General features: G+C 42.8%; 1 protein-coding gene and 1 long non-coding RNA gene across 5 annotated transcripts in view; one reads left to right on the top strand and one right to left on the bottom strand.

Annotated features, from left to right (window-relative positions):
- The window catches only part of LOC140914062 (uncharacterized), a 46,211-nt gene extending 43,360 nt beyond the window's left edge, over positions 1-2,851 (bottom strand). The window contains exon 1 of the long non-coding RNA XR_012159754.1: positions 2,765-2,851. This is a non-coding gene — a long non-coding RNA (uncharacterized lncRNA). The remainder of the gene's footprint in view (positions 1-2,764) is intronic.
- Positions 2,852-3,697: 846 nt separating this feature from the next.
- Positions 3,698-24,719, top strand: part of RGPD4 (RANBP2 like and GRIP domain containing 4) — a 66,204-nt gene continuing 45,182 nt past the window's right edge. Inside the window, exons 1-12 of one of the 4 annotated variants that reach the window (XM_073350899.1) lie at positions 3,698-4,034; positions 9,544-9,611; positions 10,158-10,269; positions 11,732-11,884; positions 14,308-14,538; positions 14,982-15,127; positions 17,926-18,118; positions 18,849-18,939; positions 19,886-20,095; positions 22,745-22,923; positions 23,006-23,181; positions 24,284-24,407. In XM_073350899.1, the coding sequence (XP_073207000.1) occupies positions 3,963-4,034; positions 9,544-9,611; positions 10,158-10,269; positions 11,732-11,884; positions 14,308-14,538; positions 14,982-15,127; positions 17,926-18,118; positions 18,849-18,939; positions 19,886-20,095; positions 22,745-22,923; positions 23,006-23,181; positions 24,284-24,407 (1,755 nt within the window). In that variant the 5' untranslated portion in view covers positions 3,698-3,962. Of the gene's footprint in view, positions 4,035-9,543; positions 9,612-10,157; positions 10,270-11,731; positions 11,885-14,307; positions 14,539-14,981; positions 15,128-17,925; positions 18,119-18,848; positions 18,940-19,885; positions 20,096-22,744; positions 22,924-23,005; positions 23,182-24,283; positions 24,408-24,719 lie in introns of those variants that run through there. The other 3 variants (XM_073350884.1, XM_073350892.1, XM_073350910.1) reach the window with 3 other exon arrangements.

The raw sequence follows: 24,719 nt of genomic DNA, 5'->3' as shown, positions 1-24,719 counted from the left end.
TTTCTTAGCCAAAATAATTTAAAATAGCCTAGTTTTGAAATTTACACCTGAATGTCACCCAACCCCCATCCAACACAGTCAGTCACCACACATTTTCACATTAGCACACAGGTCACGTTTGACATTTAACAATTATGCAGAATACATTTATCTTCCTTACAAATTATAATCAAAACTAGAAAAGACCAAGGAACTTCAGAGGGCCCAAACAAAGCTAGTAAATGGCTAGCATGATCCCATATGAAATTCACTGATGACAAATGCAAGGCAATAGACATTGAAAAGTAAGTTAAATCCATACACTTATTGAGTTCTAAGTTAACTGTAACAACTCAGGAAAAAGACCTGGGAATCACTGAGGATATCACTGTGTGGTAAAGGTACTGTGTAAATGTTATAATACATGTACAAAGTCAGTGGCATATCCTGACCTCCCATTTAGTCCTAAAAAACCAGGAGTACTTGTGGCACCTTAGAGACTAACATTTATTTGACCATAAGCTTTCATGGGCTACAGCCCATTTCATCAGATGCATAGAATGGAACATATAGTAAGAAGATAAGATACATACATACATACAGAGAACATGAAAAGGTGGAGTAAGAGGCTCTAAGAGGATGTCATGGTAGGGTATTGCCACCCTTACTTCTGGGCTGCTGCCTGCAGAGCTGGGCCCTCAGTCAGCAGCCACCACTCTCCGGCTGCCCAGTTCTGAAGGCAGCAGCACTGAAGAAAGGGTGGCTATACCATACCACGCCATCCGTACTTCTGTGCTGCTGCTGGCGGGGCACTGCCTTCAGACCTGGACGCTCGGCTAACAGCCGCCATTCTCTGGCCACCCAGTTCTGAAGGCAGCACAGAAGTAAGGGTGGCAAGACCGTGACTCCACCTAAAATAATCCTGTGACCCCCATGCAAATCCCTTTTGGGTAAGGACGCTCAATTTGAGAAATGTTTGTTTCCCCCGTGAAATCTGGTCTTTTGTGCGATTTTACCCTCTACAATACAGATTTCACGGTCCGTGACGAATTTTTCATGGCCCTGAATGTGGTAGAGCTCTAATCATGTACTTCAGAGCACTACAACCAATTCCACATCAACTGTTGTTCCTCATCCTATTTCGAGGACCAGGAACAAACAGGGCTCCATCTGAAACATCTAAACAAGTTCCTAAAGGAGGCTTATTTTCATATTCCCAGTTACAATTCACCTGCTTTACATATAGATGGTAGGTTGTATCCCCCCACCCCAAATTTTGATTATTATTTGATCTGACATATGCTCCTAGGGTCTCTTACAGCAGTGGCTCTCAACCTTTCCAGACTACTGTACCGCTTTCAGGAGTCAGATTTGTCTTCTGTACCCACAAGTTTCATCTCACTTGAAAAGTACTTTCTTACAGACATAAAAATACAAACGTGTCACAGCACAATATTACTGAAAAATTGCTTACTTTCTCATTTTACCATGAAATGTGTTTGTACTGACTTTGCTAGTGCTTTTTATGTAGCCTGTTGTAAAACTAGGAAAATATCCAGATGAGTTGATGTACCAGCTGGAAGACCCTGTGTACCCTAGGAAGACATATATCCCTGATTGAGAACCATTGTCTTATGGGATCATGTATTAATACTGGCTTTAAGGAAGAAGGAAATGGACTCCTATTTCTTCCTGGATAATTTTGCTGGTCGGGGTGCTGTACAGAGAGAGAGCTGAAGGAAACAGTTATACAGTTATAGAAGTAGCTTGGACTCATGATAAATACATCATAATGGCTCCAGGTAGTCAATCATAGGCTTGGTCTGAGGATTAATCCTATGATGTATAAATTCGAATCTCAGAAGAATATTAACTGAAGATGACAATGGCCACAGTTGAAAACAAATGACGTCACAGAAATAAATCTCTACTGGGCATACTGATCTGATGCACGAAACACGGTCCTGTGACACAGAGTTCCCATGAGTCCTACCAGCCTCTCATCATCCCTTTTGTATCGTAGAAATGCAGGGCTTTAGGCAGTGATGAGCTGCCAAAATCTTAACAACTGGTTCCCTCCTCACCCCATGAGGGGGTCGTAGACCGCCCCCACCCCCAGAGACTCCTGCCCCATCCAACCCTCCTCGTTCCTTGACGCCTCCCTCCCCCGGACCCCCTGCCCCATCCATCCCGTCCCCTGACTGCCCCCAGAACCGGGCAGGAGGGTCTTGTGGGCCACCGCAGTGGGTGCCCACCGCGCCCCGCCCCTAAGAGCCAGAGGGACCTGCTGGGTGGTGAGGAGTCCCAGCAGCGTTTACCTGTGGCGGCTCCCAGGAAGCATCCAGTACCAGCAAGTCCCTCTGGCTCCTAGGGGTGGGGGAGTGTAGCTGGGGGGGAGCAGGGGCAGTGACTGCTACCCCCACCGATCACATCAAAAGTGGTGCCTTAGGCACCGACTCCCTGGGTGCTCCGGGGTTGAAGCACCCACGGGGAAAATTTGGTGGGTGCACCACTGGCAGCTCCCTGCCTGGCCTCAGCTCACCTCCACTCTGCCTCCTCCCCTGAACGCGCCGCCCCGCTCTGCTTCGCCCCCTCCCCCGACTTCCCGCGAAACAGCTGTTCACGCGGGAAGCCCGGGAGGGCTAAGAAGCAGGCGGCAGCTTCACACTCAGGCCCAGAGAGGCGAAGGCGAGCTGGGGCGGGGAGCAGTTCCCCTCCCTCTCCCTGGGTTACCTCCTGCAGCGCGAGCGGCCCTCGTCGCGCCCCCCCCCCCGACCCCGCTCACCTCTGCTCCGCCTCCACCTTCCTGGGCCTGAGTGCGAAGCCGCCGCCTGCTTCTCAGCCCTCCCAGGTTTCCTGCGCGAACAGCTGATTCACGGGAAACCTGGGGGTGGGGGGGCAGAGAAGCAGAGCGGGGCGGCGCGTTCAGGGGAGGAGACGGAGCGGAGGTGAGCTGGGGCCGGGGGTGGGGCGGGAGGCTGCCGGTGGGTGCTCTGCACCCACCAAATTTTCCCCTTGGGTGCTCCAGAGCTGGAGCACCCATGGAGTCAGCACCTAAGGCACCACTTTTGGCCGGCTGTTAAATTTAGAAGCCCTTTTAGAACCGGTTGTCGCCCCCGGCAGGTCCCGTGAGGGACAACCGGCTCTAAAAGGGCTTCTAAATTTAACAACCGGAACCGGCTCCAGCTCACCACTGGCTTTAGGGGACGTAAGTCCAGCCCCTTAACGCTGAGGCAAGACTGAGTTACCCTAGGCCACCCCTGACAGGTGCTTGTCCAACCTGGCCACACACACCCCCCCCCCCCCCCGGCAGGGACTCCAGGACCGCCCTCCCACGCCTGTTGCACAATTCAACTTCCCTCAAAGTTAAAAAAAAGTTTTATCTTCAGATCTAACCTAAACCTCCCTGGCTGCAGACTGAGTCCCCTTCACGTCTTGTCCTGCCGCCAGTGGCCACGGACAACAACTGATCGCCCGCCTCTTCGCACCAGCCCGACCCCCCTCCCCGGTTTACACTATTACCAGGCCAGCCAGAGGTGACAGGCCTTGGCCTTCCCCTCCCCCACCCCCTTCTCCCTGACACTGTCCAGCAGCAAGCGCGGTTGGCAGCTGTACACGTGGGTTCCGGGCACGCGCACCCTCTCCCCCCGCCGCCTCCCACCCCAAACGCTCGCTGCGATTGGCTCCCGGGGACTGTGAAACTGGCCAAGGAACGCGCCGCCGCGAGCGCGGAGAGAGGCGAAGGGCCAGGGCCAGGTTCAGGACAGGAGAGGGGCGGCCCAGCCGATATACGTCATTTCTGCTTCCGCAAGCGGTGACGACGCACACAGACGTAGCGCGCCGCGTTACGCACGCGAGCGTCCCCCTCCCCACTCTCACGCCCGTGGGCGCAGCGCGAGTGCGGCTCGTGAGCTGGGGGGCTCGCGGCGGCGTTTCGCGTTTCGCTCAGCGAGCGAGCGAGCGGCTCTGCGCGCGCCACCACCATGAGGCGCAGCAAGGCCGAGGTGGAGCGGTACATCGCCTCCGTGCAGGCCGCGGCCCCCTCCCCCAAAGAGGTGAGCGGCCCGCCGGTGTCCCCGGCGAGCTCCGCTAGCGGAGCCGGGCCCGCGGCGGGGAGGGGGTCGGTCGGTCGGTCGGTCCCCGCCCGGGTGACTGCGGGGCGGCGGCGGCGGCGGCTTGTTCCCCAAGAGCGAGGGCCGGGGAGCGGGGCGAGTCAGTCGGCGGGGAGCGGGTGCCGGGGTCGCCGCGGGGCGCGGGCTGCCGCTGGCGCCCGGTGGCGGTGGGGTGAAGGGACTTGGCGCCCGCGAGGGGCGGCTGGGGGAGGGCGGCTGCCCCGATCCGGCACCGGCGGGGCCCCACGGGGTGGGCCCCCGCCCGCGACAGGGAGGCGGGAGGGTCAGCGAGTCCCGGGCCCGTGTCTGACAGGAGCCCGGCTTCCAACGTCGTTGGCTTGGCCTCATTTCGGTGTGGGCGGGGCCCCCCGCTCTGCGGGCCGGTTGCAAGGCCGGGCCCCTGCCCTGGCGGTGGGGGTGGGGCTGTAGCCAAGGCTGGGAGGAGAGTGTAGCAGCCGGGTCCCCGGAGTCTAACCGAGACGGGTCTGAGCCATCTTCTGGGCTGTGGGCGCTTTTCCTTCAGCCCTTCGTCCGTCCGTCCGCGGTTGAGTTGGGGGAGAGCGATGGGATCGTGCAGGGAAGCTCGCCCTGCTGCTTCTGCTAAGGAAAGGATTTAAGTCGCTAATGCGATGCTGCAGATTTGATGTGTCTGAAACACTGGTATTGCTCTAAAAAAAAAAAAAACCGTGCAATTTAGCTTTCAGAGTTATTAATCTGTAGGGCGGTAATTCATGGGCTCAAACTTTTTTTCACAAAACGTGGATCACATTTTAATAAAAAGTGGCTGACCTAGCTCCCTGCTTGTTCATGGGCTTGTAACAACCCCATTGCAACGATCACAATTGTTTACATGGAATTAGCTGAAAATGCATTACATTCTTATCTGGTAATGCACTTTAGAAATGAAAATTATAGCTAGTTCTGCGTCACCAGTTATCTCTCTGCAGACCCCAGAAGATGCTCTCCAGATCACCAGTGGTCACACAGATATAGTTTAACATAGACATTTAATTCTGAAAAGCCAGAGATCAATCTAATGCTTAAAACCTGACTGTTAACACTTATTCTGTAGTTTTAGTCCTATTAGTAAATGCTCTATATTGTAGTGGCAGGAAATTTAACAGTGTTATGTACTGCTTTGTAGGCACATCAGTGTGTTTAATGTATAATCTTTTTAGGCAGGCTTTGTGCACACAGTATTGTTACTATCTCATTGAAATACGCATGCAGAGATTTTGTTGATTGTGGAAGTCATAGGATTCAGATGCCTTTTACAACAGAGACCATGTCAACAAATTATTCAATTTAAAAGTTACACCTAACAGATATTTGTTGTTACATCACACTTTTTTTAATGTTTGCTCCTGTTCACTGTGCGAAAGACCCACGCAAACAGGGAATGCTGACTTTATATGGGTAATGGTGTAGCTGATTGTATAGTAAGTACACAAAGTAAACAATGGAAAATAGGTACTTCTCATTCTTCCTTTGTCCTGTATTGTAAAATTAAGAAGGGACTGAAATGAACTATCCCTTGAAATTGTAAAGAAATGTGGCTCACCAGACCATTTCAAACTTATCAAACACATTTGTCCAATAATATAGTATTTATGGAGAAGATTAAAAACTAAACATGTCTTATTAAAGAGTAAAAAAATTAAAATGCATGCTTTTGTTCAAAAATAAATAATCTTTGTGCTGAAACAGAGAAATTTAATATCTAATGAGTGATTTGAGAAAGTTGAGGGATTGGAATTGCTTAGAATGTAATGGGTCATTTTATGTTTGTCCTGGATCTTAAATGTGATTAAGGTTGTATTTTTTTCTTTTTTCTTTTAACTGTGGTTGAGAACTTAATGATACAAACAAACCAAGAAATTCTTACCATTCTTAATTCTGCCTCAATAGTTCATCCACTTTCCAGAGAAGCACTTGGTGTCCAATAATACCTTGTTCCTACATGCTTTATAGATAATTATTTGGGTTGTCTTCATTTGCTGTTAATACAGTGGTTCTGGACCTGTGGTTTGTGGACCACCAGTGTTCCTCAGAGCATTTGCTGGTGGCTTGCAGAGATCTGGTTGGTCATGTGATTTTTGGCTCTCTTTGTTTCCAGGTCCTGAATTGCATTAAAGAAAACTAAAAATACATTGAATCTTTCTAGTGTCACACTCACTAATAAGCAATTGCTGTAGCTGACACAAGGATGTTTCCCAATTGTGAATATGGGAAGGGATACACAATACAATCCTTTTATGAACAGGTGCTATTAAAACATTTGAGAAAATGTAAAGATTCCTGAGCTGATGCCAGTATTTCAGAAATAAGTTAAGTGGACTTCCAGTAGAAATATGATAGGATCTTAGCTTGGTTTTGTTAGCATTGATGGATATGTTTTTGAAAGGAGTAGGAAGGAGAAGTACTTGGCCCTTTCCAGTTGGTGCCATGTTAGAGGCTTGCTAGTAGCTGATGGCTGGACCCAATTTGCATGTAAAAGTCCAAAACTTCATTATATCTAAAATGTTTATTTGTACTTCTGTCTTCCTTGATAGAGGAGTAGAAATTACTGTTGGCTGAATTAATTGTTGAGGGAAAAACGAGCAATTATCAGTTGTTTCCATACTCTGTGGGCACTTTATCGTTTGAGCGCAGAGATTTTTTGGTCTGTGCTCCAAGAAATTTACAAGTTTGCCTTGGGATTTATTTTGTCTTTAAGTCCCAAATCCCAAAGAGGGGATAAACTTTTGCACTAAATATCCTTTTAAACAGAGATTGGGATCTATCGTGGATTTTCACTGTGACTTTGGCTCCATCAGCTGCTTCTGGCTGTATGTTCTGAACCATTCTCCTACAGCGTCATACAGATAAAAAGGGTTGCATGTTTGCTTTGTTTCTTTTTGCTACAGTTTCAAGTGAAATTAAGTTTGTAGCAAAAAATACAAAAATCAAAACTTAGTGTTTAATTAGCAGTTCATTTATTTTGTCATTCTTTACCCACTTCTTTTTGGAATGCTTTCACTGGTGTCCTTTATTTCCTCCTTGGTTCTCTGCATCTTTCACCTCTTCTGATTTTACCTTTTTTCTTTGAGACTTTTCAGAGACTTCCATTTTACCTTTTAATCTTGTTCATTCACCAACAACTCTGTTTTGAAGTGATACTCGCTCTCACCTAGAAGATCTGGAGTTGGATTTTTCATTATCCTGTCAGTGTTGGTCTTCCACTTAACCAGAATGAGTTGCTAGAGAAATAAATAAATAAAGTGTTCCTTCCTTCCCCTTCATGCCTGAGTTTGTAGTATCTGCATGTGTATGTCACCTCTGTTGGTCCAGGGAGAAAGGATCTCGATAGTCACAAGCTGATGCTCTGCCATTAAATAAAAAGATACAGCCTCACTGCGTTTTCTCGTCTCCCCTCCTTTTTGTTACTCTTCATCTCCGTTTTCTTCTTTCTTTTCTCAAGAAGTGCCTGTTTCTCTGCTCCACAGCAGCCATGACAGGAGTTAGTCAGTTTCACTCATGTTCCTGCTCCAGCAGTTCTGTACAGGAGCAACTGAGGCACAAGTTTCAGAGTAGTAGCCGTGTTAGTCTGTATTCGCAAAAAGAAAAGGAGTACTTGTGGCACCTTAGAGACTAACCAGTTTATTTGAGCATAAGCTTTTGGGAGCTACAGCTCACTTCATCGGATGCATAAAGTGGAAAATACAGTGAGGATCTTTTTATACACACAGACCATGAAAAAATGAGTGTTTATCACTGCAAAAGGTTTTCTCTCCCCCCACCCCACTCTCCTGCTGGTAATAGCTTATCTAAAGTGAAAAGAAAAGGAGTACTTGTGGCACCTTAGAGACTAACCAATTTATTTGAGCATGAGCTTTCGTGAGCTACAGCTCACTTCATTGCATGCATACCGTGGAAACTGCAGCAGACTTTATATATACACAGAGATCATGAAACAATACCTCCTCCCACCCCACTGTCCTGCTGGTAATAGCTTATCTAAAGTGATCATCAAGTTGGGCCTTTTCCAGCACAAATCCAGGTTTTCTCACCCTCCACTCCCCCACACACAAACTCACTCTCCTGCTGGTAATAGCCAATCCAAAGTGACAACTCTCTACATAATGACAGGTTTCAGAGTAACAGCCCTGTTAGTCTGTATTCGCAAAAAGAAAAGGAGTACTTGTGGCACCTTAGAGACTAACCAATTTATTTGAGCATGAGCTTTCGTGAGCTACAGCTCACTTCGTGCATGATAATCAAGGTGGGCCATTTCCTGCACAAATCCAGGTTCTCACCCCCCTCCAAAAAACACACACACAAACTTTAACAAGAATGTTTAACAAGAATGTCTGAGGAATGGGGGGGGGGGGGGGGGAATAAACAAGGGGAAATAGGTTACTTCCCCTTGTTTATTCCTCCTCCCCCCCCCACTGTTCCTCAGACGTTCTTGTTAAACCCTGGATTTGTGCTGGAAATGGCCCACCTTGATTATCATACACATTGTAAGGAGAGTGATCACTTTAGATATGCTATTACCAGCAGGAGAGTGGGGTGGAGGGAGAGAAAACCTTTTGTAGTGATAAACACCCATTTTTTCATGGTCTGTGTGTATAAAAACATCCTCACTTTTTTTCATGGTCTGTGTATAAAAACATCCTCACTGTATTTTCCACTTTATGCATCCGATGAAGTGAACTGTAGCTCCCGAAAGCTTATGCTCAAATAAATTGGTTAGTCTCTAAGGTGCCACAAGTACTTTTCTTGAGGCACAAGGATGATCTTCTACTGTTAGAGATACAGTGGGTGGTAGAATGGAGAGAAAGTACTTTTGGCTGCTTCTCCCTTCCCTTGCAGAACATCTGTATTAATATCAGGCCACAACTATATCTTTGTGACACAAGCAGAAATTTTCCCTTCGGGGAGAACTATCAGGGAGTAATCAAGAGTAGTGTAGTTTGGGAATACTATGGGATTCCTGTGTCCTAGTTAAATATCAGTGTTTGATGACAGACTTGTTGCAGTGTATAATTTAAGAAATTAATCATCTCCCTACTGGTGGATGGATGTGTAACAAGCTTTTCCAGCAGTAAGCGTATTGTATTGTGACCAAAATTACCCCATCTTGTCTCCCATTCACTGTTTTTGTTAGCTGCCTGTCAGAAGTGCTCCTATTACAACCAAGGAATGAATTTCTCTGGTTCACTGGGTAGCCGTAATTTCCCAAATGTACACCATCAGTATGGTATTAGGTCTTTCTCTACAAAGATGTTATGGGGGAGAATATTACAGACCAAAATGAAAAACTGGACTAGGGTTGATAACTGATGTGTCTGAAGTTTAATCACTTAATATAGTATATGTTAACTGGGAACTTTGTCTAAACCATTTTGGGTCAAAAATATAGACATTAAATATTTTAAGCTTATTTATCATTAATGTTTTTCCCCTCCAGAAATCAATGAAAGGATTCTTTTTTGCTAAACTCTATTATGAAGCGAAAGAGTATGAACTTGCTAAAAGGTAAAGTATATGTTGTTCTGTCTTCCAAAGAGCTTTACTGCTATAGAAATTAAATGGATACTGGTATTGTTACAAAGCAATTTCTGATGCCTAATACTGAATGATCAAAACTGTTATTTTCAGACAGTGCTGATAGCACTTATTTGATACAAATCCATTGAATCACTAATGGGGAAACCTGAAGGAAAATTGGAAATGAGGGACTGAAAAGTGTTCTTTATTTAGACAGCTGTCATTCAAACAGCATAGCAGAACTTTATATTTTAGTTTCCGTAAGTTACTGTTTCTAAGTGATTCGCTATCACAAGTCTCCCTTATTAGACACACACATTTTCTGGCAAACAGGTAATGATGGCTCATATCAGAATAATGTTGGTTAATTTTTTTTGAGACCCCAGAACAGATACCTGGAACTAAACACACTGCTTGCTCTTCACCCTCAGAGTCCAGAGCACCAGTGAACTATTTACGTTGTTTAACTGTCTGTTTCAGGTTTTGTTTCAGAATTATTCCTTACATAGGGATATGGTAACTGCTTTCTTACAGATACATATCTACTTACCTTAATGTACAAGAGAGAGATCCCAAGGCACACAAATTTCTGGGCCAGCTCTATGAAGCTGAAGATAACATAGAAAAAGCTGTGGGTTGCTATAAGGTAAGAAGTAAAATGATGAAATCAGGTGATTCTTGAATTATGGACGAATCCCAGAAGGGTTTAGTGTCACTTATTTCTCTTTCCTAGCTTAAGTTACTAGAAAGACTCAGTTTTATAACCTGTGGACCTCCGCACATGTTAAGTTAACTCTGGGGAAAAAAATTCTTCTACTAATTGGTAAACATTCTGGCATATCTGTAGAAAAGCAGGTTTGGGTCTTACATTAGTTCACCTAATGTGCATTGTAAAAATAGTCACGAATCATACCAGTGATTGATCTGGATCTGGACAATGGCTATTGCTTCAGGGACCGGTATAACTCTCCCCTTACCAAGTGTCAGAGGGGTAGCCCTGTTAGTCTGGATCTGTAAAAGCGGCAGAGTGTCCTGTGGCACCTTATAGACTAACAGACATATTGGAGCATAAGCTTTCATGGGTGAATACCCACTTCGTCTCCCCTTACCCTCCCTCAAATGAACAGTTAAGAAATAACATGCCTATGGGGGAATTTTTACTTCTAATCTTGGTTGATTGACTGGCTTATGTTCTAAAGCATGAGGATTTAGTCCTTATGAACTTTATCCTATCTAACTGTATATTCATAAAAATATCTAACCCTTTAATGAATTGTAATAAGACCTTTAGCTCATTTTCTTGCAGCACTGAGTTTGTGTGACAGCTTTTTGTGATTCTTGTTATATTTTCCTCTTTCTCACTCTCAAAATGTGTATTCTCTTCCCTGGTGCTGTGTTAAAGACCAGCAAAACCAAAGAAGGAAACTAACCTGCTAGCCGTGGGAAAACAAAATTGACTATGGTCAGTACTGTCAAATGCACAAATTAAAAACATGGAAAGAAATAGAGGAAATTCACTATTGATGCAATATCTAAGATAAGTGTAAAGAAAATTCAAACAGAAGTAACTGTATACTGTATCAGTCCTAGAGCTGATCTTTAAGAAACCTGACCATTAACTTCTTCCCACACTGAAAATTGATTAATAGGGAGTTTAGGCTGGTAGAATACTTTTCAAAATAAGGCAAAATAAGATTGCCCTGGGATTTCCTAACAGGGATCCCTATAACTTTATGGTGTGTATTCCAATTGCTAGTAAACTGCATTACAGTACTGCGTTACAGAATCAGGACCAAAACTCATTGATCTGACTTATTCCATAAGCATATAAAGGTGTAAAACTACCAGTATGTGTTTCTTCACCTAATAACTTTTCGAAAAATAAGCTTATTAAAAACATGTCCAATACATCTTGCGAAGTGTAGTACTATAACAGATTTTTGAAGCTGCTTTCGTTGCACACTTAAAACTGTAAAAGTACGTACTGATGAGTGTTTGAGTAGTTTTTTGTTCTGTTTATCTAGTTATATGCTGAAATTCTTCATAATTCATACTAACTACAAAAATAACAGCTGTTTGGTTTTTTTGTGGTGGTGATGAAATATTAGCGTTCAGTGGAGTTGAACCCAACACAAAAAGATCTTGTACTGAAGATTGCGGAATTATTGTGTGACAATGATGTTACAGATGGAAGAACAAAATACTGGGTTGAGAGAGCTTCTAAACTCTTCCCTGGAAGCCCTGCTGTTTACAGACTGAAGGTAAACTGAAATTTTGAGGTGTGCTATAATTACAAAGTTCTAACATGCATGCAGTTATTTTAAGCTATCGCTTTGCTGCTGATTCCTAACATACTGTTAGCTTTTCTGACTGCTGCCGCATGTTGAGCAGATGTTTTCAAAGAACTACCTGCAATGACTCCAAGATCTTTCTCGAATGGTAACAGCTAACTTAGATCCCATCATTTTGTATGGACAGTTGGGGTTATATTTTCCAATATGTATTACTTTACATGTATCAACATTGAATTTCATCTGCCATTTTGTTGCCTAGTCACCCAGCTTAGTGAGATCCCTTTGTAACTCTTTGCAGTCCGCTCTGGATTTAAGTATCTTGAGTAATTTTGTATCGTCTGCAAATTTTGCCACCTCACTTTATCGCTTTTTCCAGTTCATTTATGAATGTTAAACAGCACTGGTTGCAGTACAGACGCCTGGCGGACACCACTATTTACCTCTATTCCAGTGGTTCCCAAACTTTAACAGCCTGCAAAGCCCTTTCACTAAATTGTGAAATCTTGTGAGCCCCCTCCTAAAAATGAATATTTCCAGGGATTTAAGTTTAAATTTCCTCCGCACTCCATGGGGTTCCTGCTGCTGGACCCCGTTGACCGCCCCAGTCAACTGAGCTCCACTGAATTCGGACTGCAGGTCCCGAGCGGAGCGCTGAGGTTTGGGCGGCCGGCTCCCCTGCTCACGGGGGCAGGGCTCTGGCTGCCAGCCCCAACTGCCCTGCCTCACTCTCCCTGGGGCTTGGGCTGTCTGCCCTGCAACCGGGTCCCACCTGCTGCCTCCAATGCCCAGGGTCCTCTGGGTGCCATTAGTGAAATTTTTCTGGCGCACCCCCTGTAACATTCTGAAAACCCCAGTTTGGGAACCACTGGTCTATTCTGAAAACGGACTTTTTATTCCTACCCTTCGTTTCCTATCTTTTAACTAGTTACTGATTCATGAGCGGACCTTCCCTCATCCAATGACTGCTTACCTTGCTTAAGAGCCTTTGGTGAAGAACCTTGTCAAAGGCTTTCTGAAAGTTTAAGTACACTATATCCACTGGATTGCTTTTATCCATATGTATGTTGAACCCCTCAAAGAATTCTAATAGATTGGTGAGGCATGATTTCTCTTTATAAAAGCCATGTTGACTCTTCCCCAACATATCATGTACACTTATGTGTCTGATAATTCTGTTCTTCACTATAGTTTGTTTGCCTGGTATTGAATTTAGGCTTATTAGCCTGTAATTGTTGGGATCGCCTCTGGAGCCTTTTTTAAAAATCATATTAGCTATTTTCCAGTCGTCTGGTACAGAAGTTGATTTAAATGATAGGTTACATACCATAGTTAGTTCTGAAACTTCATATTTGAGTTCCTTCAGAACTTGATGTAGGGAGAACTTCCTGGTCCATGACAGCACTTCTAGTTCTGACAAGTAGCAAAGTAGCAGACCTTTAAACTGTTACTGGTTTCTTTGTCTAGTGATATATTTTTTGATCTGGTTTTATGGCTGACTACCTAGCAAGTACCAGGCTCAACCTCAGCAACTCTCTCACTTTGCTTATTTGTTTTTGTGTTTTCTGGGAACAGTTGTGGACATCTCAATTTGTTAGAATCCCTAACTCTGTATTGATTATAGATCTATAAAAATATTGTTTTCACTTAAATGTCAGAAGTCCATCACAGACACTTTCTTGTGTAGCTTTTCCTATCTGAGGGATTAGTGTGCAGAAATGTAGCAGCTTTTTTGATGGCATTTGGCTAGTTGCCTACTTTCTGTACTCTTGAATAAACACTTGGATAAATATTTGCTTTTTAAATAACTTTTTGTTGCTGCATTTTTCTTCCCAACATGGGGTCTGTATCTTCACTCCCATTCTTATGAATGGGAGTAATGAAGTTTGATCTTTTCAGGTAACTAAGCATCTGTGGTCTGACTTGTGTATGAATGCATTAGTTTTTTAATGTATGCCAGCAATAATGTAGTTCAAATCGTCTGTCTTTTTTAAAAGTTAACTCTGCTTTAACAAAAATGAATTTTTGACTAGATACAATGGTATAGAATAGGAATATAATGAAAATAATATTCTGTAAAACCAAAATCCTATTAGATCTGACAGGGTTCTCTGAGACTCCTTGTGCACTTACTTCAATAAAGGAATATTTAAAAAATAGTTTTAAAAAAATCTCAAATAATGCTATTAAGTCTTAGCAAATTATACAAACTCTCATTTCATATATAAATGTCTTAAAACCTGACATACTCTCAACCACTTGGTCTATGCATAATCAGGTAGCTAAGAGTAGGGAATGATAAAGGAAACTGTCCTGTCATGTGGTCAGTGATTTAAAAAAAAATTTAAATGGAAAATGAGATGCTAAAAACGCACTGCCTTTGTTTTTAATAGGAACAGTTATTGGATTGTAAAGGTGAAGATGGATGGAATCAGCTTTTTGATCTGATACAGTCAGAACTCTATGCAAGACCAGATGATGTCTATGTAAATATCAGGCTAGTAGAGCTCTACCGTTCAAATAAAAGATTGAAGGATGCTGTGGCTCACTGTCGAGAGGCAGAAAAGAAGATTACTATGCGATCAAGCTTGCAGTGGTGTTCGTGTGTTGTACAGACACTTAAGGTTTGTTAAATCCATACTGTGGTTTTGGGAAAATCTCTTGTGTTTTCTATATTAGGCTGGTTCTTTTGTGGAACTAGTATCTATCCTACAAGTAGTGGGGGACTAGGGGACAACACGGGGCCTATGGAAGAGTTTTTTTTTTTTTTAAACTAAAGTCCACCAAAGCAAAAGGAATTTCAGTTTACTCTCCTTGCTTTATTACATTAAGATCAAATGTAATATCCCTAAGACTGTTTGGTGTGTCTCTTGAACAGAGTTGGCGTAGCACTTCAATCTTTGGTGGAGAGGCTTTGTTGCTGGAAAATATGTGGGAGAACTGGATGTTAAGATCCCACCTTGCAAACTGGAATATTCTGTGAATGTAACAAATGTGCTCTAGGGGTGGTACTATTGCCACCTCCAAGAAAGGTGACTAAATTATGTCTCTGGTAAATCTTTTGTAGGAATATTTGGAATCTGCACAGGACTCAGAGTCTGAAAAAAGTAATTGGAGAAACACCAACAGAGATCTGCTGCTGGCCTACTCCAACCTTGTGGTGATGACACTTTCTACTAGAGATGTTCAAGAAAGCAGAGAATCACTTGCAAGGTACTGTCTTCATCACATTCCTACTGTAAAAGACTTTGGGTAATCTCTTATGAAGAGGTGTCATTCTGTGCTATGGAGCATCAAACAGACCTTTTTTTCAGTGTACAGGTGGTTGAGGGAAATGACTGACTTTAAAAAAAACTCCATAGTAATCGCTGAGGCTGGTACTTCTGTCCTATGCTATTCTGACTGGTGCTGTGCATCTGTCTTCAGTCTGCTGACTGCTGGGCTGGAACTGATGCCTATCTCTTCACTTTAGTCTAGGCTTGAAGACCCAGAGCAATATTTTTCCCATAAGCTTATATATGGTCCCTGGCTTGTCTCTTATCTAGTAAGAAAGAATACTTCATGGCTGTACAGTAACCAAAGTGTGTCTTAATATTGCTCAAGCAACATAGGTAGGGCCTACCAATTTCATGGCCATGGAAAAACGTGTCACAGACCGTGAAATAGGCCCTTCCCTGTGAAATCTGATCTCCCTGAAATCAGCCAGGACTTGTCCTTCCCCTGCATGGCTGTTATCAGAGGGAGATTAGACCCACCTCCACAGGTGGAACTGAAGAGGTTGTATCCACCCTCACTTCTGCGCTGCAGCAGCCCCAGAGTTAGATTCTGCGCTGCAGCAGCCCCAGAGTTAGATTCTGCGCTGCAGCAGCCCCAGAGTTAGATTCTGCGCTGCAGCAGCCCCAGAGTTAGATTCTGCGCTCCTGCTGTGGCTCTGGGCTGCTGTTCCCCTCCCTCCCCCATCCCTCCCCAGTCCTGCCGGGGCTCGAGACTGCCATCCCCCACAGCTCCAGCCTCTGCACCTCCTGCCCAGGCTGCCCCTCCACACCCTGTGGCTCCTGCCAGGGCTGGGGCACCCATTTTTCATATTGTCCGGGGCTACTGGGCACATGCCCCATGGGCCCATGCGTTAATCCACCACTGGCCCTGACTAGCAGCTAGGAGCCCCTGATTGGGGCACTCCCAGCAGCACTGCGAAGATTGGACCTACCTCCACCTCCAGGAGCCTCCTCCAGCTTCAGGAAACTCCGCAGCTGCTACCTTCAGAGCTGGGCTCTGAAGGCAGCACAGAAGTGAATATGGCAATCCTGCAACCCCCCTGCAACTTGGCTTGGCCCCCACCCTCCACCAGTCCTCTCTTGGATCGGAACCCCCACAGTTGCAACACCATGAAATTTCAGATGTTTACATCTGAAATCATGAAATTGACCAATTAAGACCCTGTGGCTGTGAAATTGACCAAAGTGAACCCTGAATTTGGTAGGGCCCTAAGCATAAGAGGAGATTTCATCATCAAAAAAGACAAGACAAGAAGCACTTATCAGCTTGCATACAGTCTTGTCTCAGTGTTTGGTGTAAAAGTTCTTTTGAACTAAATTGCACTTACAAATATTCACACAGTGAAGTATTTGAACGTCTCAACTCATACAGTATCCCAGTAGCAAAATTGCAATCAGCGTTGAGATGACACTTTCCTTCCAAACTCCTGTGATCTGTTAACTAGACTTCTCGAACAAATTTTCGCTTTGGTCTGAAATGTCTCATGCTTTTGGCTCAGACATCTGAAAAATTTAACTCCAACCCCGCAAATTTTTATCTGTAATTATTCAGTAAATGGGTAAGGACACTCTAGCCGGAGACTTTTTTGGAAAATAATTAGGCTTATGTAACTTGTGAATAGTCAAGTATTTCTGCTTGGGTGAGAACTGTGTGTGCCCATACTCAGTCATCTTTTTCCTTAGCTTCTTTATTACCTGTACAGTAGTTTATATAAAAAAAAAAAAATTAAAGGAAGTGACTTTAAGACAAGTGTGTAGTTGATTACTTAGTGCCTGCTAGGACACACAAACTGTAAGATTGGAAAATATTGCTTGACAAGGGGTAGGCCATATCATTTGGACTGCTTTATCTCCTCTAACTTTCTGAAGCAAAACAGGTTTGAGTTGGTTAGCAGTTGAATGGGTAGCCAGCTGAGAAATACATAGTGTCCTGTGCTTTTTGCTGCTGTGATACTATCTGTTACTACATAGCCTCTCATCTAATAGTATTTCTTGGCAGTATTATCTGTAGACCCATTTGGTTTGTTGGGGTTTTGTTGTTTTCTGCCTTCTTATCCCATGGGGCTTGAATGAATACATCTGAAACCTTTCCAAGATGGGCTATGATCTTGTTGGATCACTTAAAGAATGTTTTGCTCTAATTAGCATTTGGGAAACCTCCCGGGAATGGAGTTTGTGCAATATGTGCTTCAGGTACCAGACTGTAGCTGCTACTCAAGTTCCTGCAGAACCTCCTCCTACATTTAAAAGTCTAATCAGATTTTTCCTGGCTTTGGTTAATTCAGATCATATGCTCACTTAGTTCCAATCACCTTCTGCATGTCCCTTTTACCACCACTTACTGTTTGTTTCATTCTTAATTTTGCCCCAAATGATTCACTCTTCTCTCCCCATCTCAGCACCAGCTTACGAGGTGCAGTCATGTCTCAAAGAATTCCTTTTTATTTTTGAGGCGATGCCAGTGGGAGAACTGACTTAAGGGATGGGGGGGTGTCCTTGCTAAAAAAAGTGGTTTCAAGAGTTGGCGGACAAGATATCCAAGCAAAAGATTCGCTCATGGGAGTAGTTAAAAAAAAAATTTCAGAGCTTTGAAAACTTGAGATTCTGATGCATCAAGCCATTTGATTCACTATCATGCAAACCTACTAGTTAAATAATATTACTGACAAAACAATAAGTCTGAAACCACTAGTATACAAATTGTCTAGTTTTAATTACTTTTTGTTTGTACTATAGTTTTGATCATGCTCTTCAGTCTGTGAAACCATATGTGAATGGGAATGATGAGCTGTCTGTTACATTCCTGGAAATGAGAGGTCACTTTTACTTGTATGCTGGAACTCTCTTGTTGAAAATGGCCCAGCACAGTGAGAAGCAATGGAGAGCTGTATCTGAACTGGCAGCTTTGTGTTACCTTATAGCTTTTCAAGTAAGCTGTTTTCAGTTTTTGTATTATGCATTAGTTGATGTAGAACTCATTTTTATTTTATTTTGAACTGTAGTTCTTCTCAGATGAGCAGCACTTTCTAAGTACATGTCTTACAGCTGTTGAAGAATATTTTACCACCTTTCAGTTTGTTGTAGAAAATCTGGGGTAGGTGAGTGCATGTGTTGTCTCTTGCTCTCATCAGAAGTAATCAGGCTCTAACTGGTTAGCATTTTTATCCCCTCAGATGTATCACCTTTTGCTCTGAGACCACACAACTACACCATGTACCTGCCAGTGTAAAATTGGCCCCAGCATTGAGGAGGCACAGATCCTTTTGTGTGCCCCACACCCAGCGTGTTGTGGACACAGCAGAGAATTTGGGCCTCAATCCTTCACTTTATTAAATCAAAATATCTCCTTCCACCTTGGCCCCTGTAATCTGGGAATAGTCTGTATTCATGCCAGCTTAATTTTGCTATTAATTTACACTTCCCAGAGATGTCTAGCAAAAATACATACATAAATGCTAATTAAGAAGAACTTTTGGGGGGGCCGGAAGGAGGTGTCTGGTAACTGAAAAATAGTAGCTTGTCATGATGATGATAAACTTCCTTCATGTTCAATAAACATAAATTTTGGATTTTCTATTTTACTAACAAAAAGCTAGAGGGGAGTTTAACTTTTGAAGCAGTAACTTCTTGGTTCCTGACTCTCATGTAATTCCCACCAGGTCCCTAGACCAAAGACAAAACTAATAAAGGCAGATCAAGCTGGACAAGATATACTGGAAATGTTAGCCTGTGATCGACAGAGCCAGTCTGGTAACAAGAATATTAATTGCAACTGTTTAAAACAAAACTAATATGTTCTTTTCCAAATGGTATATACAAGAAATGGATTTTTTAGTGATTTGAAATTTATACATAAACATTTTGCTGTTTAAATTCATGAAAAATGTTCAAAGCTTCAAGTAGGTTTGTATAAAAAGTGAGTCTGATCATGACACACTTAAGTTCCCATATCTTCTTCTTAACTTAGCAGTGCACTGCACTCATTTTTGAACTGTTTCAACATTCTTAAAATACAAAAACTTTCACATTTTTGAATAGATATAAAACTTTTGAAGTCGCTACCTCAGTCTCCTTAAAATCGTTTCTGCCATAGCCCCTACAGACACTAACGGTTATGCCCTGCTCCTGTTGTTATTACCATGTCTTTCTTCCCCATCACACCATCCATTGTTTCTGAGCCACCTTTTTCTTTGTCATTAACCTAAGTTGTAAATTCTAGGCTAGGGATTGTGCTGTGGGAATGCATTGTGGTTAAAGGACTTCAGGATGAGGTGCTTTTCAGAAATTTCCTTGCTCTGCAAGGGACCATTCTACTTAAGCCATGGCTATTCATATTGAAGGTAATTCCAGGGTCCCCGGAATACCAAGAATCCTGGCTTTCCTATTTGTTATACTAGTACTACAAAGACTTCCATATCTTCGTGTTTAGATGATTGAATTTAAGAATTCTTTGGTCTGACTGCCTCACAAAGGGTGGCATGAAAAAGACTTGAAAACATGTGGGGTAAAATCCTGGCCCAGTTGATGTCTGGAGTTTTTCCATGGACTTCATTGGGGCCTGGATTTCACCCATAATCTTTAATCTTTGACATGTTGGATTAATGACCTGATGAGACATGCTTGCTACTAAACAATCTTAATTCACTGCACTACTCATATTTAAAATAATTCTGCGTGAATATGTTTTACTTTACAGGTCACATGCTGCTAAACTTAAGCCATGGCAAGCAAGACTTCTATAAAGAGATTGTGGAGTCTTTTGCAAATGAAAGTGGGCAATCTACTTTATGTGATGCACTCTTTGAGAATGGAGCTCCTAGAGAGAGAACTTTCATTAGCACTGATAATATCAGAAGTGTCTGTATACAGGGACCAAACCATGTGGATCTAGCCAGATATGATATTGGTAAGAAGCATCACTTAAGAACACTTTACACTTACTTTCTATATCTTAGTGTTATGTTTCTTCTGATTTGAAGAAAAATCCTGCAAATAATACAGACTGCAACCAAGGAGAAATGGCCTTTATACAAATAGCAACTTTGTCAATCTACAACATGGTTATAACATAGACTTTATCAAATATGAAAACAGATGCCTCAGGCAAGTAACCCATTTCTCTCAGAAATGCCTGAGGGGAAATATATTAGCCTTGGAGTATCTGTAGAAGATCATTAAACCTGGCTGTGAGACAAAAAAAAGAGGAAGTTCATTCAAGAGCCATAACTCTTTGAAGAGGATAATCTATTAGCAACCCCTTTGTTAAAATAAAGGACTGCTAACTCAGGAGCTTCTGATGATGGAAATGTATGCAGTATTACAGAGATGACACCTAGACCTAGAGGAAAGGTATTTCTTAGGCCAGTGAGTTTGCAGTTCTAAATACAGTTCTCTAGCATCCCTACTTTCATCTTAACAGTGTGTTGTGCAGACTTACTGGCCTGTCCTGGCTGGGTGGTCAGTTTGAAATGGTAGTTACTTTGGAGAGTTGGTCAAGCAGCTATATTCTGGGAGAATAAGTACTTACACAAATCTTGTTTCAAAAAGGGAACTGAAGAAATAAGAAGCTGACCTAAATGGATATCTTTTTAATTGTACGCTTCTAAATTAAAAACGTACAGTTAAGATAGCACTGTTAGCTACAAACTAACACTTCTGCTTGTGGAGTCTGTCCAGCTTCAGAAAACTTGGTGTTTTAGGTAAATCCTTTATACCTGTCTGTGTTCAAGCACTATCTTAATTTTTTTTTAAACAATTCAGACCCTTGATTAAACTGCTTTGGAAGCTTCCAACTAGCTCACATTTTGTCTATTTATGAAATGTGTAATGTTCAAGAAAGCTTGCAGCTGTTGGTCTTAAATTATAAACTTATTTGCCCCAGTATAAACATAGCTAAAATAAACAAACTTGCTCTTTCTACATACATTTTATACAGTGAAAAAAGTGGAGATTGGGAATGAGGGGTGGTTAAAATGAAATAAATGTTGGGATACTGCCAAGTGACTATTGTTAAGGCTGATGCAGCATGTACACTTATGATGCCTGAGGTGATGTCTGAAACGCTATCTAATTCTATAATATCAGAACTTTTACAGCAAAATCATGGAGGTAATAAGACTTCATTTGCAGTGAAGTTTAGAGTTTTCATGCTCTGTCACCTGCTCATGGTCCCCCTCTCCCAAACTTACTTACCTCAAAGCACAGGTAATTATTTGAGTGCTTAGAAATGCAAACATAGACAAAAACGTTTAAGATGCTGATTAGTGAGCTGAGGTGGGTAAGATAATATATTTTATTGGACCAACTTCTGTTGGTGAGAGACGAGCTTTCGAGCTTACTTAGAGCTCTGCTTCAGGTCTGAGAAATGTACTCTGAGTGAATGTCTATGCTGCCATTAAAAACCCATGACATGACTCGGGCTTGTGGGGCTCAGGCTAAGGTGCTGTTTCACTTCAGTGCAGACTTTCAGGTTTAGGCTGGAGCCCAAGCTCTGGGATCCTTCCACCTTGCAGGATCCTAGAGCCCAGGTTCCAGCCCATGCCTGGGAATCTACACTGCAGTGAAACAGCTTTGCAGCCTGAGCCCCGCAAGCCCAAGTGAGGTGGCACAGGCCAGCCACTTGTGTTTAATTGCAGTGCAGACTTACCCACAGTGTCACACTAAATACAAGGTGGAACATATTGTTAACCCCTTTCAAGGTGAAATGGCCTGTTAACTCCCCTCCAGTCACAGGGTGTGGGGGAGCAGCCTGGGGGGTTGTTAGTGGGTTATAGATTTCTGTAATAAAGTGAGCGTGTCTGTTCTGTCTGTTTTTAGTGTCTACAAAGTTATGAATTTACACTCCCAGTCTCGTCTTTTGAAAGTGTTGTGCGTGTTTCCTTTGCAGATGGGGATTGATGGGTCAGATATAGTGATTGCTTTATGAAAAGCATTCACCCATCCTGTAACCCACGAACAACTTGCAGCAGCGTCCCCCTCCTTTCTTTCTCCCCTGTGACTGGAGGGATATTAATTGGCCACTTTACCTTAATGGTCCCTGCAAATATGTTAACTACTTATGCTAAGCAATCTGTTCCACCTTGTATTTAGCTGTAATGCTCTGAATACATTTCCCAGATCTGAAGAAGAGCTCCATGTGAGCTCGAAAGCTTGTGTGTCTCACTAACAGAAGTTGGTCCAATAAAATATTACTTCACTTACCTTGTCTCTCTAATAATTTGGGACCAACATGGCTACAACAATACTGCATACATAAGATGGTGATGGCATCTTTATATTTAAAATAAAATTATCCTCCAGGGATAGCATATGGGATCTCTTTGCTTCTGAGGAATGGACTTGGGGGCCTAAACAATTGATATTTTTTTTAGTCATAGAAAGAGAAGTAGATTCAAAGGCAGGAAACCAAAATGTTTGGCTGGATTATCATTTTTTAAACATTTCATGACTTAAGAATTTTTTAAATGGAATAAGATGCAGCTTTGATCAGTTTACTGTTTGCATAGATGCTGCTGATACAGATCTTAGAAGTAAACAATCATTTGTTTCTGTTTAGGCGCAATTAGGGTGCACAATGGTTGTCTCCAGCACCTTACGTGGCTTGGTTTACAGTGGAACTCCATGTCAGTCTTACCTGCAATACGCAAGTGGTTAAAACAACTTTTTCACTTGCCCCAGGAAACATCAAGACTTGAGACCAATGCTCCTGAAACAATCTGTATATTGGACCTCGAAGTAAGGAAACCGTTTAAGCACTGAAATTTACTATGCTATGGAGATTTGCACAGTATAACATGTATTTATTTTATGAAAACAGGTATTTCTTCTTGGAGTGATATTTACTAGCCACTTACAATTACAAGAGACATTTAATACTCACTACAGTTCACATCAACCTCAATTTTTACCACTACCAGTGAGCAAACAGCTCTGTAGTGAAAGGCAGAGATCCTGGTGGGATGCTGTTTATAACCTTATTCACAAAAAAACAATGTAAGTGGGTTTTTTGTTTTTTTTACATTTTTACTAAATCTAAGTCACTTCCAGCATGAGAATCTTAGCACTGTTAATCAGGTGATTGTAGATTCTTGTGGCATGTACTTTATTTCAACACCTTCAATCTTAGACACTCAAATTTTGATTGTAAAAATTTGAGAGTTTTGAAAGAGACTTCTGTGGTATCTCTATACTTCAAGTGAAAGTGTCAGCTAGCTCAAATACAAGTCCATGCCACCACCTCTTCACTATTGTTGTTACATGTGATTAAAGCTACTACAGTATACCTACCTGTGCTACAATCACAGCTGTAGTTGCAATGGCAACATACCTTTAGAAATGGATTGGTGTATGTAAAGGAATTCACTCAGTGCAGGAGCATCTCCTTGTGGCTGGGCGTGACATAGCAGCTGACTCCCTGAGGTGACCCCTGCCTATTGTCACTTCAGTGGTCTCTCTTCCTGCAACTTGGCCCTTCAACCAGGTTACATTTTAGTCTGCCCCTTCCTGTGTAAGAGTCCAGTTACCTTATAGCAGATCTTCCATCTGTTGCTGGGCTCTGTTGTTCTTACACCACTTACCTCAGGAGGTTTCACTTCACCTTCCTCGGTGGCTGGTAGGGAAACCCAGGCCCATCCTCTACTCTGGGTTCCAGCCTACAGACCCTGTAGCTGGCAGCCAAGGTCTACTCCCTCAGACTCCTTCCTGGGCTGCTTCCTAAATCTTCTGTTCCCCAGACAGTGCTTGCAGACTCTTTCCCTGCAGCCCTTTTCTGCTGCAAACTTACTGGCTTTATAATTACCACTCAGTCCCTCTCCTGTAGGGCTTCATTATCAATTATACCTGGCTTTCTCAGGTGCTGCCAGTATGTTAATTGGCCTCACAAGCCTATCTAAATCCTTCAGGGCCTGTGTGGGGTACACACAGTGATCAGTGTAGTTCTGTAGAGATATGGCAAATGGGAGGCAAAAAAGGGACTAAAACCAATAATCTGCATAATACTAATAACTTCTCTGCATTATTATAATGGATTGACAAGCAAAAATTTCCCATAAAACAGAGCAGGCTAATTAGGCAATGTGTCTTCGTTACTTTTCAGACCAGGAACAGCAGCAAAATTAAGGCTTCTAGTCCAGCATGAAATAAACACTCTGAGAGCGCTGGGGAAACACGGACTTCAACCTGCCCTAATTGTTCGCTGGGCAAAATGTCTTCATAAAACAGTAAGTTTGGCAAAAAATATTTTTACGTTTATTATAACTTTATAACTTAAAATATTTTTATCATTCTTGGCACAATTTAGCAGTTAGTAGAAATAAACTGAAAATGTAGTAAATGTTCACTTGATCATGTTATGCCAAACAAAATAACTTTTTGCATTTCTTTTCCCAATAGTCATTTGGTACCCTTCTTTTGATATCTCACTTTTTTTCTAGCTGCATGTGTTGCTTGCATTATGTAGGCTTGTACAGAGACTGGATGAGGCTCACCTGAGGAGTCAGAGGTGCCTAAGGCAATACTAGAGCTTTTGAAGA

Source organism: Lepidochelys kempii, chromosome 1, assembly GCF_965140265.1.
Source record: "Lepidochelys kempii isolate rLepKem1 chromosome 1, rLepKem1.hap2, whole genome shotgun sequence".
Lineage (NCBI taxonomy): Eukaryota > Metazoa > Chordata > Testudines > Cheloniidae > Lepidochelys > Lepidochelys kempii.
The sequence above is the reverse complement of the archived record's forward strand: the minus strand, read 5'-3'. Positions and strand labels throughout refer to the sequence as shown.